Consider the following 15,995-nt stretch of genomic DNA (forward strand, 5'->3'; position numbering starts at 1 on the left):
TGATTGATTTCTTTGCTGATGATAAAGCAAGCACTATTGAGGAAAATATGTGAGGGAAAGGTCTGAAAACTTTCTAGTAAGCAAGTCTTGTCTAGAAAAAATGAAAGTGCTGGCTTAGACAGCTTATTTACAATGAAATTGTGGATCAGATCCCACATTTTACTATTATTGGCTAGATAATAAAAACGGTGACATTCCATACAGTATCTAAAAGGATATTATAAGGCCATTTTCTCTAAAGTCATTTATAGTATCTTATAGCCTCATTCAAACCTTGCTGTGCTAATAACAGTAATGAAGCTTTATATTGCCACAACATTGGCTGATGTTGCTATAAAATGCTATAAAACACTAATGAAGAAATGGTCTAAGTCTTGCAAATTTGGATGCATCAGCTAGAAGACTTGCTCTCTGGAACCTTCCAGGACTCTTGGCACCAAAGTATCCCGTTGGATCTCTCTCCCTAATGACTTTATAAGCAACCAGCACTTGTCTTTCCCCCCTTTTCTAAGGATCTAGTTGAGAAATAGGGGACCCTGAACCTGCGGGAAAACGCTGGGATAATGATGAGCGTAGTAGAGAAATACTGGCAACTCACATACTCTGGAATATGCAGACTAACATTAGACAGCAGTTACCTCCGCGCGTAGACAATTTTTTTTTTGCCCCAGCTGCAATCTCAAAGAGGAAAGCATTCGTGCCGCTTTTTTTTTTTTAAAAAAGAGATTTATTCTTCAGCAGGGATATTGCAATAGCTGAATTTAGTACCGTGTAATTCTTTTTCACCAACTGGGTGATCATGTTTTTTAAAATCAAAAAGTTTTCAAATATATTTTTCCTTCAGTCTCGTTTTGGTTGCGCTCGGGAAAACGGAAGGGTCAGGGATACGTAACTAGACTTTTTTCTTTTCTTTTTTTTAAACTACAGACCGCACCAGGGGCACTTTCGGCTTTCTCCAGCTATCCTTTCGCAAAACCGGCTTCTTTCAGGAAACAGCTGTTTGTAGCTTCCCCCACCACCACCACCAAAAAAAAAAAAAAAGGAAACCCTGAGTTGTAAAGCCCGGCTAGTCGAGGACGACTGAATCACAGTCCACCCCACACACACACACGCACGGTTGTCTAGTACCAAAAGCCTCACAAAAAGGGCCTACGCGTGGAACGCGGCTCCGTCTCGCGCCACCTCGGCCCTTCGAGGTTCAGCCTCGACGTTCTGGATCCGCCCCGGGCGCGCGCGGGGGGGCGGGCGCGCGGGCGCGCGAGCGCGCGCTCCTGGGCACGTGAGCCACTTGTTTTTCCCACCAGCGGCGCTCCCGCCCTGCTATTATTGTTCTGAGGAGGAGGGAGAGCCGGGCGAGAGAGAACCTTTGGGCGCCGCCCCTTTAAGGCTCGGGGCGGCTGCACCGAAACGGCTTCATGAATGGAGGCACGTGACCCAAACATCACGTGACGCGTCCGCGAGCGGCGGCAGCGGCGGAACCCGGGCTCTCAGTCCCTGTTGTGTGCGTGGCGGCCTCCCCCTCCCCGCCCCGGACCCCCCCCCCCTCCGGAGGCAGCGAGCGGAGGGTGAGAGATTGCACGGGCAGTCCCGGGGGCCCGGTTCCCTTCGGAGGGTGGGTGGGAAGGCTAGTGACACCCCCCCCCGCCGCCTTCCCGCAAGAGCGGGAAGAAGAAAGAAAGGAAGGGGAGGTGGAGAGGGAGGAGGAGGAGAAGGAAAAGGAATTAAGGGGGGGGGGGCTGGCTGGGGAGGGGGTTCCTTAAGGAAAACCGCTCCTTTCCCGGACGATCGGGGATTCTGGAGTTGCATTTCTCCCCGCGGGGTTTTATTTTTTTTTTTTTGGAAAAAGCGCCTCTGGACGCGGGGACACAGGCTGCCTGCCGGGAGCGCGATCCGCGGTTCTCCCCCCCCCCCACTCCCGGCTGTTTCCACCCGGGAATGTTCTGGCGGGCTCGGAGGAGGGTGCGCGTGTCAGAGTGGGGAGGCTGAGAGGGCGAGGTGAGCCTGGTCTTTCGCCCGTCGAGATTCGCTTCTCCCGTGTCTTTTCCTCCGCTCGCCGACTTCCTTTTCCGTGGCTGACAGGTGGGTGGGTTTCCCTCCTCCTCCTCCTCCTCCTCCTCCTCTCCCTGCCTGTTTCCTTTCGAGTGGGTCTGCGGCGTGGGTGGCCGTCCTGATCGCCCGCGGCTGCAGGTCGCGGGAGAGAAATGCCGTCGCTCCCCGGCTCCTCTCTCTTTCCCGAGATCGCCGTGATGCTTTGACTTTTTTCTTCGCAAGAGGTGGGGTTGACAGAAGAAGCCGGGGCCCTTCCCCGCTTGTTCTCGGACTGCCTAGCTTTGAGTGCGCTCTCACGATCAGAGAAAGTAAGCAGGGAGGTAAGCTGCTTCCCCGCACGCGGAAGTCTCTGTGCGCGGCTCCGACGACGTGCAGCCATGTCTGCGAGTGTGAAAAGGGCTTGCCGTGCTGACTCATCAGGTGTCTGGGAACGGAGGAAAAGGGCCGAATGTTTTTGGGGTGGGGCTCAGGACGGGGTGGGGGTGGGGGGGTTTCACAGAGTATACGGATGAGGTGGACTAAATTACCCTGTTGTATCTCCTGGCACAGCCTTCTCTGTGGCAGAGTCCAGACACTGCTGACTCATCAACATGAGGTCACCCATAAGTATATGCTGCACAAAAAGGGATGGGGTCTAACTAGGGTTAAGGGGACGCAGCAAAAGAAAGGGGGAACCCAAGTAGATAATCTGCTGATTCATCACTTTGAAGGGTAGTCAGACTTGACCTCAGATTCCCCTTTCTTTCAGCTACTTGTCTATATTTAAGTCCTTGTGACAGTTGCTGATCCTTAGCGTTACTGTAGTGCTGTATTCATTTGTAGTGAACAAGAAGGTAGGAGAGTGTGTGAATATGAACTTGGTAAATATGGTTTATGGAGCTACTGGGAATCCTTTGGGGAATGAATGAGAGGTGCTGGGATGTCCTTATACTCTCGGTGCATACAGCTACTGACTCGATTTTGTTTTGGATAGTAAAATTGTAGGTCCTGAAAACCATAGCTTTATGCATGGGAACGTTCCTTCTGTTGTAGTTCATGTTGCCTCTTAGACAAACAATGTTTTGAAGAGCTCTGGGAAAAGAATCTTGGCATATTATTTTCGCAGAAATGCAAAGGACATAGAAATGCAGTTCTGGATGGCTCATTTGTATACCAAATTACACATGTGCAACAAGTGCATCGGTTCTCTGTTGAGTCCCTTCTGGGAAATTCTCACAGCAGAGCTCTTCCATTATCACCTACAGAGGGCAGTTTGTCCTCTGTCAGTTTGATAGTGCTTCAGTATTAATGGGAGTATAAATAAATTTGGTAGAGGACAGGAAGGCCTGGAGGAACATTGTCCATAGGGTCGCGATGGGTCGGACACGACTTCGCAACTAACAACAACAACAAATAAATTTGAATAGTGAAGGCATACTAATTATCTGTAAACATATTGCAGGTAAAAGAGCTAGCCACTTTAGCCTGATGTCTTTTCAATTGAGATTTTTTTTCTGGTGATTCTAAAATAAAAATTTTAAAAATATGTGATGCATCTATTTTGAGAAAAATGAATAGTTACGATGTTATAAACCAGTCATATCTGATATAGAGCAAAGATAATTAGAAGGTGAACATAATTTAAAAACTGAAATGCCTCTTACTATTTCTCTATTATCTCAAATTGGAGATAGATAGGCCAGTAAACATAAGTGCTGAAATTATTTGACTAACTCAATGTGCATTGACTATTTACAGAATTACAATTCCTTGTGTGACTTGTGGCTCACAGAAAGCAAACTAAGAATGTTTTATTCAGAAAAAGAAATCCATAGATATGAAGGGAGCTTTGTTTTTGTTATAAAGAAAAGTTTCAGTTATAGGAATGGTATGAGGCTGACGGTCTTCTAGATATTTAGGAAAAGTGGAATTTTGATTTCCATTCTGCTGAGTAAGAGGTACAGTGGTAGAAAGCAAGCTGAAACATTAGGTACATTTGGGAGACTGCCTGAGGCCAGTCATGTTGATTTGGAGGAGGCAATATTCCCTAGTCATGATGTCTTCTGAAAATTTTACAGGACAAGCATTTCCTTCTACATTCTTTTGCCCAGTTAAGAGCACTAAAAGTCAATTTAAGTTTAGGAAGCTAATTGGGAAGTTATTTGTAGGCAAGTTTCTGTAAATGTATGAACAGCAGAGCCATATATGTATAAATGAGAACAAGATGATGTCAACAAAGCTTTTTACACGACACTTGTGGAAAAAGCTCCCACATGGGTATACCCTTCAGCTTCTGATTCTCCCCTGTAGCCTGTTTTCTTTTCATCTCTTAAAGCTTTTTTTCCCTTCTTCCTGTGATGGTGCTGCCTTTACTGCTGGAATGGGTGATGTCATCGTGTTTACACTAGTTTGATGGCATAGCTTGCTGAACCAGGAATGTTGAGAATGGGGCCTGTGTTGAATCATGCACTCTGCTGTCAACTCTGTTGTAAGCAAAGAATTGGCGGCACTTGTGCTGAGTGCAGGCCTTTTGGACTTCTGGCAAAATGTGTTGAGGTTGCACTTTTTTCCCTTTACAGCCATCGCACTTGGCACTTTTCAGTGTGATCTTTCTTCGGGAAGCTGTCAAAAAGCTGAGAAATCAGCAGTCTAGGGAGTTAGACCAAGTTTGTCTCTGTCTGGATGCCAATTCTCTCTGGCTGTCCTTCTTGCAAGATATTCACAAGTGCAGCTTCTGTGCTGGGCTGTAGAAAGTCCTTGTATATATCCTAATTCAAGCATAGTACAGAATGTGAAAATTTTCATACGTTTTTTTCCACTTAGTCATCACTTTCCTTAGTGGTTTTTTTTATGAATGATGAATGGAAGTGAATCCTTCTAGAATTGAATCTATATGATATCTGATATTAATAACATGTTATAACACTAATAACATTAGTATAACTAATTAATGTTATACATCTTTTACTAAAAGATTCTTAATCTTTAGAAGTTTAGGATAAATGAACTTTTTTTGTGTTTGACTCTCAGTACTACTGGACAGCAATCTTTGCTGATCACTTTTAACAATGAAGGTCAGCTCCAGTCAATTTTCAGTCCTTTTGTGTAATCTTCTCACTTCCCAAATGTTAGCTGCTTTCATAAGCATTAATCCTGATATATACTAGAAGTGCAATACTTGCCCTATGAAGAGCCTCACTAAATTATCCAGGCAGTTAAACTTGTATACTCTTCTACTAGGAAATATTTCCTTGGGATTTTTTTATTGATTGTCACTAATACTAGCATAGTGATTCTTAAGGTTCTGACCTGTATTGGATTTACTGTGTGATACCAAATCTGTTTTTGGTCATGCAGTTTTGTTGCATTGCCTATGTTCCTATTCCTCTCACACGAGCATTAGCAATGGTACTTAATATGGATATGTCATAGCGTACATAGGAAAGAAGTCTAGGACAGACTGGACTTTTCAATGAATAGGTGACTTCCTTTGCTTTGTTCACAGTTTTGTTCCTGGTTCCTATGGCTGTTTGTGGTTTTTAGATAAAGCTGGGAAATTTAAAAAAATATATAAATACATTGGTGAATATAGTTGTGTCTTCCCCAGTGTTTACTTAACCAATATTTCAAGCAGTGTTACAGTAATGGAAACATTCTTCCTCTTGTAATTTTTTTTCTAATCCGAAAACATGGCTTCTGGTTACTGACTATGTTACCCACATACTTGAGGTAAAGGTAAAGGTAAAGGTAAAGGTTTTAAACTTGCTTCTTAGTTGCAAAAGCAAAAATAAGGCAGTGGGTTCCATTAAGATAGTTGCGGCCCACTATATTAAGTATGTTAGAGGTTTAATCAGTGACTGTAGCCATGTCTTTTGGGCACAAGAATTTGGCTTGTCAGCAATTTTCAGTGCTCTAGGAGTATCTGAGTTGTTTGGCTGGCTTATTAGTGATCTTGGAAAGCGCTGAAGCCATCCCTTCTGGGGTGCTGCTGGGGGATCGTTGTTTTGCTTTTGCTGACACTAGCTTGTCTTGGTTCTTTGCTATAAATGTGAACTGATGTTTTATACATTCAGCAAACAAGAACCTGATCGGTGTGGAAGAGGCATTTATTATGTAAATACTGATAATATGGTTGGGCGAGTAAAAGGTAAACTGCATCCATGCAGTTTTGGAGATATTGTTATAGAAAGTGGTTTATCATTGCCTTTTTCTGAGATGTCTTTTGGCTTGATGTCTACCCCCAGAGCCCTGAAATATTCTGATGGTCTCCCACATGAGCCCAGACCCTGAATAGTTTATGAGCATAAATATGGTCAGCCAGGTGCTGCCATTTGTTGAGGCACATGAGTGAGAGATAAACGTAAAAATCCTTATCCATGGTGACTTCTCTATGCTTGAGATACCTCTGGCCATTTTTTTTCTTCCTTAAGAAGCGGGTTTTTTTTTGAGGGGTGTGGGGAGCAATTATTGAGACTTCTGAGCTGTTCCAGAGGAGTAATTAAAGGTGGTAAAGGTAATTTACAACGTCAGCTACAATGGATTGAGGGAGCTATCAGGCCTTCTTTATGAGAAAGTAACTATTCTTGCACATAGTTGCAGGTTGAATGTTGAGAACAAAATGGAAGTATTTGATTTCCTCTGTTTAGGAAACTGGAGGGTAGTTTTGGTTTACTCAAGACAACCACAGTGAGTGACAAAATTTCTCTATGTGTGATTGTGCGTGTCTAAGATCTCTTGTGAATTCTGTTTTGAAACTGTAAGTAGTGGTTTCGGTAATGTTTCATAAATGAAAGTTATTAATACACATTAGTTTGTATTCAAGTAATGTAAAGCTGCTAGCAAACGTCTGTGTTATATCAGAGAAGCTTTATTTCTTGTGAATATTGATATTAAAATTTCAATTCCCTCCATCCAAAACCTATACGATACATGATAAAAGCATGAATGAGGAAGCATCTTCTCATAACTTTAAAACTTTATATTTTCCACTTTTGGAAGAATTTCTGAAATAATAATAAGTTAGCAGCACACATTTCCTAAATAATGAATTATCGGGAAATTTAGAACAATGCAACATGAATACAATTGGGAATTTCATAAAAATGGGAATGATTTTTATCTGCATTTCTAAAAAAATGCTCTATCTCAGGAGTTTTTTTAGTCCTTGTTGTTAAAATGGCAATGTGAGAGGAAGCAACTGGACAGGGAAATTAATGGAAATATTTAATTTCTGTATTGCTGGTCAGAATCCCACCCAGATGAATTTGTGTTTCCCCCCTCGACTTTGTGTGCCTACCACTGTTTTTCTTTTAACATGCATGGGAAAAGCTAGTCAAAAGAAGACAGGTTATCAGAACCACAATAATAGATTGTTCAGTAATGACTATTCAATTATAGTATAACCCGGAGACAGGTAATTCTCTAAGTTTCTGCATGTTTCCCATTATTCCCTTGTCTATCCTTTCCTTCCATCCTCTAATCTTGCTGTTCTGTTTTCAAGATAAAGAAACGCTTCAGGCAGAATGGATTAATTAATTAATAGACTTTTTTAAATAGAGAGTATTCTTGAATACTTCTTCCTTCCAACTATGGGAATATAGTGTTGCTTTGAACCTTATAAAGAGAAGTCTATAAGGGTAATTCCTTGGCAACTCTCTTAGACTGCAGCTTTCTTGTTAGGCTGTACTCTATAAGGTGTGCACTGTGAGCAAGGCTGCTAATATGCTGAGTCAGCATGACTGGCTCAGCACAGCCATGCAGGACCGTGGCTGCCAGGCTATTTTTAAGTGTGGTTTCATCCTACTCCAGCTCCTCCCAAACTTCCAAATCTTCCTTTTCGTGAGCATTTGCCCTTAAGATTTATAAAAAGCTGTGGGGTTGGCAGAGACTAGGCAGAATTTGTCAAGAGCTCATGTAAATCCCACAGCTGGTTCATGCTGTATAGAGAATACCTGTATTTGGTGCTTACTTTCCTGCCTAGTCTGAGTATATATATAGCTGTCTTTGAATGATGTAGAACTTGACTTTGATAACATCTATCCATTTTCTATCCTACAGAATCTGATTGTGAAGGCTTGCGTGTTATGACGACCCCCAACAAAGGAAACAAAGCCTTGAAGGTAATAAGGCAAGACATGGGGTTAGCTGAGCATGCATGCAACCAGAATTCCACTAAAACATGTTTCTATTGTCTCTGCAGGTGAAGCGAGAGCCAGGGGAGAATGGGACCAGCTTGACAGATGAAGAGCTGGTGACCATGTCTGTACGGGAGTTGAACCAGCATCTGCGGGGCTTATCTAAGGAAGAGATAATCCAACTCAAGCAACGCCGGCGGACCCTGAAGAACAGAGGCTATGCTGCCAGCTGCCGGGTCAAGAGGGTAACACAGAAGGAAGAGTTGGAGAAACAGAAGGCAGAACTTCAGCAGGAAGTAGAGAAGCTGGCTTCAGAGAATGCCAGCATGAAAATGGAACTTGATGCCCTGCGTTCCAAGTACGAGGCACTGCAGAACTTCGCCCGGACCGTTGCCCGGAGCCCTGTCACCCCTGCCCGGGGCCCACTTGCTTCCAGCATGGGGCCCCTTGTTCCTGGCAAAGTTGCCACCACCAGCGTTATCACAATAGTTAAATCCAAAACGGACGCCCGGTCTTAGTGAAACGAGCACTGCCTGGGCTTGTCTGTGCAGGGCAGTTAGGCACAAAGCTCATCCGGAATCCCCAAAGCACAACCCTCTCCCAGATGGCCTAGCCCACACAGGCACATACTGGCCTGCTTGTCACTGCAGTTGCTTTGTTTTTAGCTTGTTCTGGTTGGTGTGACTGATGGTAACGCAACCTTTCCATTGTGAACAGAACCGTCCATCTAGTGTGTTCTGAAAATGGAAGCTGAAGGACCTCAGTACTCTTGCCAAAGAGATTTTCAGCAGCATGGAATTCATTCTTGGGGAGGAATAACCCAAAGGGGAGGGAAGAGGTCATAGAGAGTTGGAAGACCTACTGTCAGTGATGACTTCAATACCGTTCTTCCAGGGTTGAGTCAGCTGTCCAGTCTGCTGCTTGTAAATTGCTTGGTATCAGGGGGATAGTTTGTGTAACCATTTTTATATTACCATCTAGTTGCACCTTTTAGGTTTGAAGATGGGATTCCTTAGGACTTTTCCTGAAGGAGAGGCAAGTGGGGAAACAGCTATTTCCTGGTGTCTGTGCTACAGAGGAAGGAAAGTAGCCAGGAATGAGCACTGTTGTATCTACCTACCAGACAAAGTGGGTTACATTGCAGTGACCACAGGCCAGTTTTGTGCCTAATGTGTTGCACTGAACAAGACCAAAATCACTAGTTGTTTTCTGTGTTTGGAGAGTATCCAGTGTCTCTAGTGTGATGGTTTACACAACTAGTTTATGTAGTTTAAATAGCCCTTTATTTAAAAGAGAAGCATTCGTTTTAAAGAGTTATTAAATGATCTAAGTTTCAAATCTACAATTCGGTGAAGCACTTCTATTTAAAAGTCTCCTTTTAGCCTGAGAAGGTGAGAGAATATTTGATTGTCATATTCTTGGAGACAGAAATGCAAATTTTAAAAGTTTCTCGTTAAGTCTTGTGGCTCTGAGGTTGGTTTTTATAAAGAGTTATTAGACTTTTATTTATAAATAACATAGGGAAAAAAACAAAAAAAGAGGCTAGTCCTGTTTGATATCTTTTTGCAATTGTACCAAAAGTGACTTATTCTTGAATTCCCCATCTGCTTCTTTTGTATTCCTGTTGTATTTAGTTGTCTGTGCTCTGAGGTCTTTTGTGGCGCTGTGATGTGATGGTGCCAGTGGCCACTTTGCTATGTGGGTGTCCTGTGAGCATTCGTACAGCTTTCCCAGGGCTGCGTGCAGGTTTTCTGGGGCATTTGCCAGTAGACCTTCTCAAAGGTTCTGTCTCGTGAAAAAATTACCTGAATCTGAAGCCTGAAAAGAATGAGTTCTTTTAAGATGTTAACAAAACTGCTTAATGATAGCAGGCAGACAGTGTTGCATTATATCATGTCACTTGTATTACAATTGCCAAAATTTGGGTTTTTTGGCTGGGTGTTCCTAAAGGTTGAATCCAGAGTTGCAATGGTAATGGGATAGAAGGGATCACTCCTGTTAATGTAGGAATATGAAACAATTTACAGCATATCATACAAAGGGTCCACAAAATATATTTTCTAGGGTTGTGAAGCATTTGTGAAGAACCATTATTGCGGCAGGATTCCTTTGCTGGTAATACTACAGAGACCTCTTTGAATCTCTTGCCTGTCTCCTCCTATGTTTTAGCATGTTGAGCATTGCATAGGGATCTAAGCCAGAAACTCAATAAGGTCTAAAGAGCATGTGATGGTCAACATGACCTAGGGAAGTTCAAATTGTTTTATCTTCTGGATACATAGTCATACGGGAAGCCTAGTCTAGTTTCTCTGACAGAGCCAGTCGTTACAAAAAAAGAAAGTTGATTTACCTTCTCTGTTGCTTGCCTTGTAATTAGCCTACAGGGAAAGAGTGGTGGGTGCATTACCAAGAGGAACATGTGAGTTTGTACCTTTGTATCTAGGTGGGCACTTGATCTTTTGCCCAGAAAACTGGCCATCAGAATGAGCACAATTACTGACAGCTGGTAAGCATTGAGTACTGGCATATTCAGAATACCTGAGACCACCATATTTGGCCATTTTCTAGTTAACATATATTACAACCTGTTTTAATCACACAGCTAGTGAATTCTGGAAATTTCCACAGCTGAGACTGGGCTCAAAAACCTCTTCCATCTTTTCAAAAACTTTCGGCTACATTCTAGGCCTCGTGATTAAAAGAAAAAGCTTTAATAACTTTTAAACCAGGGCTAATAAATTCGGATGAGCTCTAAGGCAAGTTTGTATCCAGAAACAACTATCCACAACAATCAGCTGAGAATCCATTCTCTGAAAACGATCTTCCTGATATCTATTAACTGGCAAGGTTTTGCTGCCTAGAGTATGTTGAAGGGAAAAAAAGGCTTTTAATGAGGACTAGCCTTCAAAATATCTTCATCATATCTGCTGGAGCTCCCTTTTTTCTCACTATAAGATCACTGTCCTCTGCAGATTATTCACCTGAAATGGAGGGAATGGCACTAGTTCTTTACTCTCACCTGCCCACACAGTGGATTGGAGATCTTTTTAATTATTGTTTTTTGTGCTATTCTTGGCATATATGAATGACAGAACATGGCTGAGAGGTGCACAGGCACTAAGAACAGCAAACTGCAGAGAAACAGAAAAATAAGTTGCTTTAATGTGAATATTCACTTGCCCTGGCTCCAGATTCTACCCGAAATCACCATTGCCACATTAGTGGCTACTCTTTATTTTGGATTTAGAAGGAGTGGATCACAGGTTGCTGCATACAGTAGCAGTTATTACTAAGCCTTGCCTTACTAAGGCGTTTAGGTTTCTGATCTTAAAAGCTATACCAGTGTGAAATAAATTGCTCTGAGCTGTGTTGAGGTAGAAATTTTGATAATTCCCCTTGGGATATGTTTTATCACTGCTGATTTGAAAGAGTTAAGAAACCAATGCAGATCTGTGCGGAATTACCAGAGCCAGAAACGTTCTATGTTTACTTGTACCATATCACTCTACCTCCTTGCCTCTTTCTCTCCACCCTTGAGCTGTAGATATTTTTTTCCCCTTCATTGCCTTCCACTTTCTAGTCCTTGCCAAAGAAATCCAAATTCTGTGAAAACCAAACAGTTGTAACCAAAATAAGCAATATTTATGCTTTGATGTCAAACGTGCAAATAAAAATATTTAATTGGGATTTTCTGACCATCAAATTTATAAACAAGAGGTGGGTTCTGGATTGAACTTTTAGGTCTCCTGGTCATAGCTTCCTTTGAGAGTTCCGTGAGAGGCGTTTAGGTCACCTGGATGGATGGTTGAGGAAACAACTCTTATATCCGAGGTGCCTGCTGTTTTAACTCAAGAATTTGCCTCTCCATTGTTTGGCATGCTTCTCTGTGCCATATTTGCTCATTGCCCCAAGGAAAGCAAGGTGGAGAGATTGGTGATAGTTCCATACTGTTAAAATGCAGTTCTATTGGGCTGCATTTCTGAAATAGGAATTTGTTTTCAGCCAGATGAATAGTTTGAGATCTCTTCAATTCCATGACCATATCATCCTACCCATTTCTTGATTGGCAGTCTTCATTTCTTAGAATTGGCTAAATAAATTTCTTTTGATGCTTCCTCTTCCTGAATTGCTTGTTTTATGATCAAGACCTTAGATCCCAACAGAAGCCTCTGATAAAGAAGGTCTGTCCTCTAGGATTTTGCAAGGGTGGCTAGATCGGTTTTTGTAGCAAAACTAGTAGTGTCCTGGGCACTTTAAAGACTATTACATCATCTTTCATGGATTAGAAGTTACTTCATCAGATCCATGAGATGATATTAAATTGGCTCTGATATATGTGTATAAATACAACTACCGGTACTCAGACACATTTTAGATATAAAAAAAGAACAGACTTAATTTATTAAAGCTTATACATGCACACATACATTAATACTATAGTTTCCATTTTCTGCAAAGTTGGTTACAAACATTACAAGATATCTATATTATCTGCATTAGTCTGCGGTCACTAAAAATGTTAAAATATATTTGAGCTGTAATATTGCAATCTATATTTCTTGCAGTTAGATTTTGTCTATTCTCCCTACAGTAAGTTTCCTCCATAGACAACCTGTATATGGTATTAATTGCTTAATTTGGAATAATACTTCATCCATTGAAGTTGACTTGCCCACATAAATCTATGCCATAATATGTTTGCTTGTCTTTAAGGTGCCGTAAGACTCAATCTTTCCTCTAAAGATGCCTTTCACCGTTTTCAAGGCTAGATAAGTGAAATGGTATCTTCATCTGAGTGGTTGCAAGACATTCTTATAAGCAAATGCAGTGCTTTTTTTGTAAAAGAAAAAGGTGCCGGAACTCACACATGTCATATAACCCGCCTTGCCTACCCTACAAGGTTCCATCCAAAAAAGGTGCCGGAACTCCGTTCTGAGCGTTCTATGAGAAAAAAAGCCCTGAGCAAATGAATATTTATTGAGCAAATCTTGCTCCAGAACTCAGTAGTATATCTTCCAACTGGAGGTGGGGGAGAAAACAAGTAACCTTTCATACTTCCTAGCTTCCTTCACTCTCAGTCTGTCTTCTAGTGTTCATGAGGTTTTTTTTCCCTGTCCTAGATTCCCCTCTCAAGCCCTTGACCCTCATTTTTTTTCTGGTATATGGCATCCAGAGTGTGATGGTTCTTGTTTTATAGGTGACTGTTTGGTTTTCCTGCTGTGAAGGGTGGTTTTGTTTTGTTGTTTTTAATGGGGCGTTTTGCTCAATGCAACAGGTGGGCAAGTGTGCTGCTTTCTATCTGGATGCAGAACAGCTCCGTGAAGTATAATTCCACCGTCATGTGGGCTGGCTTTGGGTGGGTGGGAAAGGTAGGGTTGTTTATGTCGTGGTGAATTATGTAAAAGTGATATTTTGGATAATGAAACAATTTTTTTTCTTTCCAGAAAAATGCAAGAAAAACTGCAGGCTAAGAGTTGAGGAATGTGACGGTCAGCAATGGGTAGAGGCTATTCAGATGTTAGGTCCTGTAGAATAGATGCAGGAGCAGGAGCAGAAGAGAATGTACTACTGTGCATAGAAGACGTTAAATATTTGTTGTTCCTTGTGTCATTGATCATGCTGTACATTGACACATCCCAAAAAAGTAGGATAGCATTTCACTATAATCCAGCAGTAAGCAGAGCTGGCATATCTGTATATTATTTTCACTCTGGCTGGTAGTGTGCTCCAGTGGGTAACCCTTGTCTTCTGTGCCAGTGAAGATAGAAGCACTTTTTGACAACTTGCCTTTCACCTCTTTCTGAACTGTATTTTGTTAGTAAAATAATTAACGTGCAGGAATTTTCCTTTCTGGTTTAATAGCACTGCTGCTGTTCCCTGTAATGAAACAGTGAATAACTGTGACTGCTCATACAGAGGATTGCTCCTCCCTATGCAGAAAGGATCACACAGTGGTCTGGCTGTGAGCTTCAGGCAGGTTCTTCCAAGTAGTGAGAACTTACTTTCCTTTCCGGATCTGATATACGATATATGTGAGCTCTACATGCTTGCAGCTGACACTTGCATGAATGAGAGGCACTGCACAGTTGAGTGAGGAGTCTCCTGATTCCCAATAAAGATGTGCCACTATCTGGCTATGCAAAGATGTTTGGGATTCCCATGCAGTTTCAAGTGCTACTTGCTTTTGTCCTCACCTGCGGTTTGCTCTGAATTTATTACATCCTTTTGTCAAACTGGAATATTATGGAGAAACAAATTATATTTGGTGTACTTAATGAACTGAACTGATAACTGCTCCTCCCCACCCTCCAAATGTTGAAGATAGTCCTTAAAAATATGAATTGAAATGATTTCACTACTGCTTTAAAATATTTGTTTAAATGGTCGGGGAGGAACATTTTGATAATAAGAAATTCAGTCTCCAAAGCTGATACAGATGAATGGAGATGAATTCTATATGTTAGGGGTGTAAAAGCATACTGTCATGTCCTGGGTCTTTCCTGTACAACAGTCGAACCCAAGTAATTAATCAGTATTTATTGCTAAATTATTGTCCTTTTTCAATCTGTAGATAACTGTTGGGGATTTGTTGCCACAGCCCCAGTGGAGGTGTTGTTAATTTATTTATGTATATAGTGTATGTTTGTTGATATGAAGCATTCTTTATTTTGTATATGACCAATAAACATCTTTAAAGAGGCTGGCCCCTATGATATCACTGAGCAGGTTCGGGTTGCTAAACTTGTTCTCTGTTGCTGACAGGAACTTTTAAAATTTAACTGTTTGCATGCATTTACACAATCTGCTCCCTGCTGCTTGAAAAATCAAGTTCCTGTTTGCATTTAGAAATTTCCCAGGAATCCTATCCAGCTCAAAACATTGGTGTGATTGTTTTATTATAAACCGTCCAGATTATTTCCCTCAGGGTTGTATTTCAATTAGACATCTTCCTCCAAGAATGAATAAGTTATATTCAATATTTCATGATGGATAAATATGATTCAAGTAGCATTTTCATTGGTCTTTATCTACTCTAGTACAGAAAACCACATATTGCTTTCTATTGAAATCAGGTTACTGTCCTTTGCATAAATCTCCCTGTCTTTGGATTATTTCTGTACTTTAAAATTTTTAAAGCTTGAAATTATGCATTTAAATATGCAAATCTCTGGACTTGTGCTCTTTAACTAGGACTGACATATCTGGGCTGCAATAATCCAAATGACCACTAGGGACCACCAGATGTTTTCCTTGTTGCCTTCTGGGAAGAGGCTTCATGGTATCCGAAGCAGAACATCCAGATTCAGTCAGTTTTGTTCCATACAGTATTAAAATTGTGAACTCTCCACTTCCACTTTCCGCTATGTATTCAAGATGGACAGTGATTAATATTTATATGTAAGGTGTAGGTATATACATATGTTGCATATATCATGTTAATATGTGTGTTATGTATGTGTACACTTGAGAGCAGGCAACAGAATTTCATTTTTAATGTGTGCCAATGTGCCAACAGTAAAAAAAATGACAAGGTTATCATCATCAAATGCCACTAAACAACGAGGTAGCTATTTGCTGCCATCTAATGATTATCTAGTTTTCTGCAACTGAAATAAGGTAGCCAGGTTAGATTTTATATAGCATATTTTAAAAATATTCAGTTTTATTAAAACAAGACTATTATTCAGGTTATTGTGGTATGTTTTGGAGCTGGACTAATACATACTGTGTAGGACTTAAGAATAAAGTGAACAAGTTTGTATTTATCGATAATAGCATAGTTAATTATAGGTAGTGACCTAATTTTTCTTAATTATGTATTTCTTAGCAGTT

The 15,995-nt window shown here is 41.3% G+C and overlaps 1 protein-coding gene across 3 annotated transcripts; it reads left to right on the plus strand.

Annotated features, from left to right (window-relative positions):
- Window positions 1-1,470: 1,470 nt before the first annotated feature.
- Window positions 1,471-14,861, plus strand: MAFG (MAF bZIP transcription factor G). 3 transcript variants are annotated; one of them, XM_083352402.1, is made up of 3 exons: window positions 1,471-1,565; window positions 8,086-8,147; window positions 8,228-14,861. In XM_083352402.1, exons 2-3 carry the CDS (start codon window positions 8,112-8,114, stop codon window positions 8,678-8,680), a joined length of 489 nt encoding a protein of 162 aa, XP_083208528.1. In that variant the 5' UTR covers window positions 1,471-1,565; window positions 8,086-8,111; the 3' UTR covers window positions 8,681-14,861. The 3 variants fall into 3 exon arrangements, with proteins under 3 accessions (XP_083208528.1, XP_083208529.1, XP_083208530.1); XM_083352403.1 differs by lacking the exon at window positions 1,471-1,565 and adding an exon at window positions 2,264-2,369; XM_083352404.1 differs by lacking the exon at window positions 1,471-1,565 and adding an exon at window positions 6,655-6,714.
- Window positions 14,862-15,995: the final 1,134 nt, after the last annotated feature.

Source organism: Vipera ursinii (genome assembly GCF_947247035.1).
Source record: "Vipera ursinii genome assembly, chromosome: 2".
NCBI classification, from domain to species: Eukaryota; Metazoa; Chordata; class Lepidosauria; order Squamata; family Viperidae; genus Vipera; species Vipera ursinii.

Coding starts and splice junctions, on each gene's coding strand:
- MAFG (XM_083352402.1), top strand. CDS start 8,112: ATGACGACCCCCAACAAAGGAAACAAAGCCTTGAAG. Junction 8,148..8,227: donor AAGGAAACAAAGCCTTGAAG/GTAATAAGGCAA, acceptor TTGTCTCTGCAG/GTGAAGCGAGAGCCAGGGGA.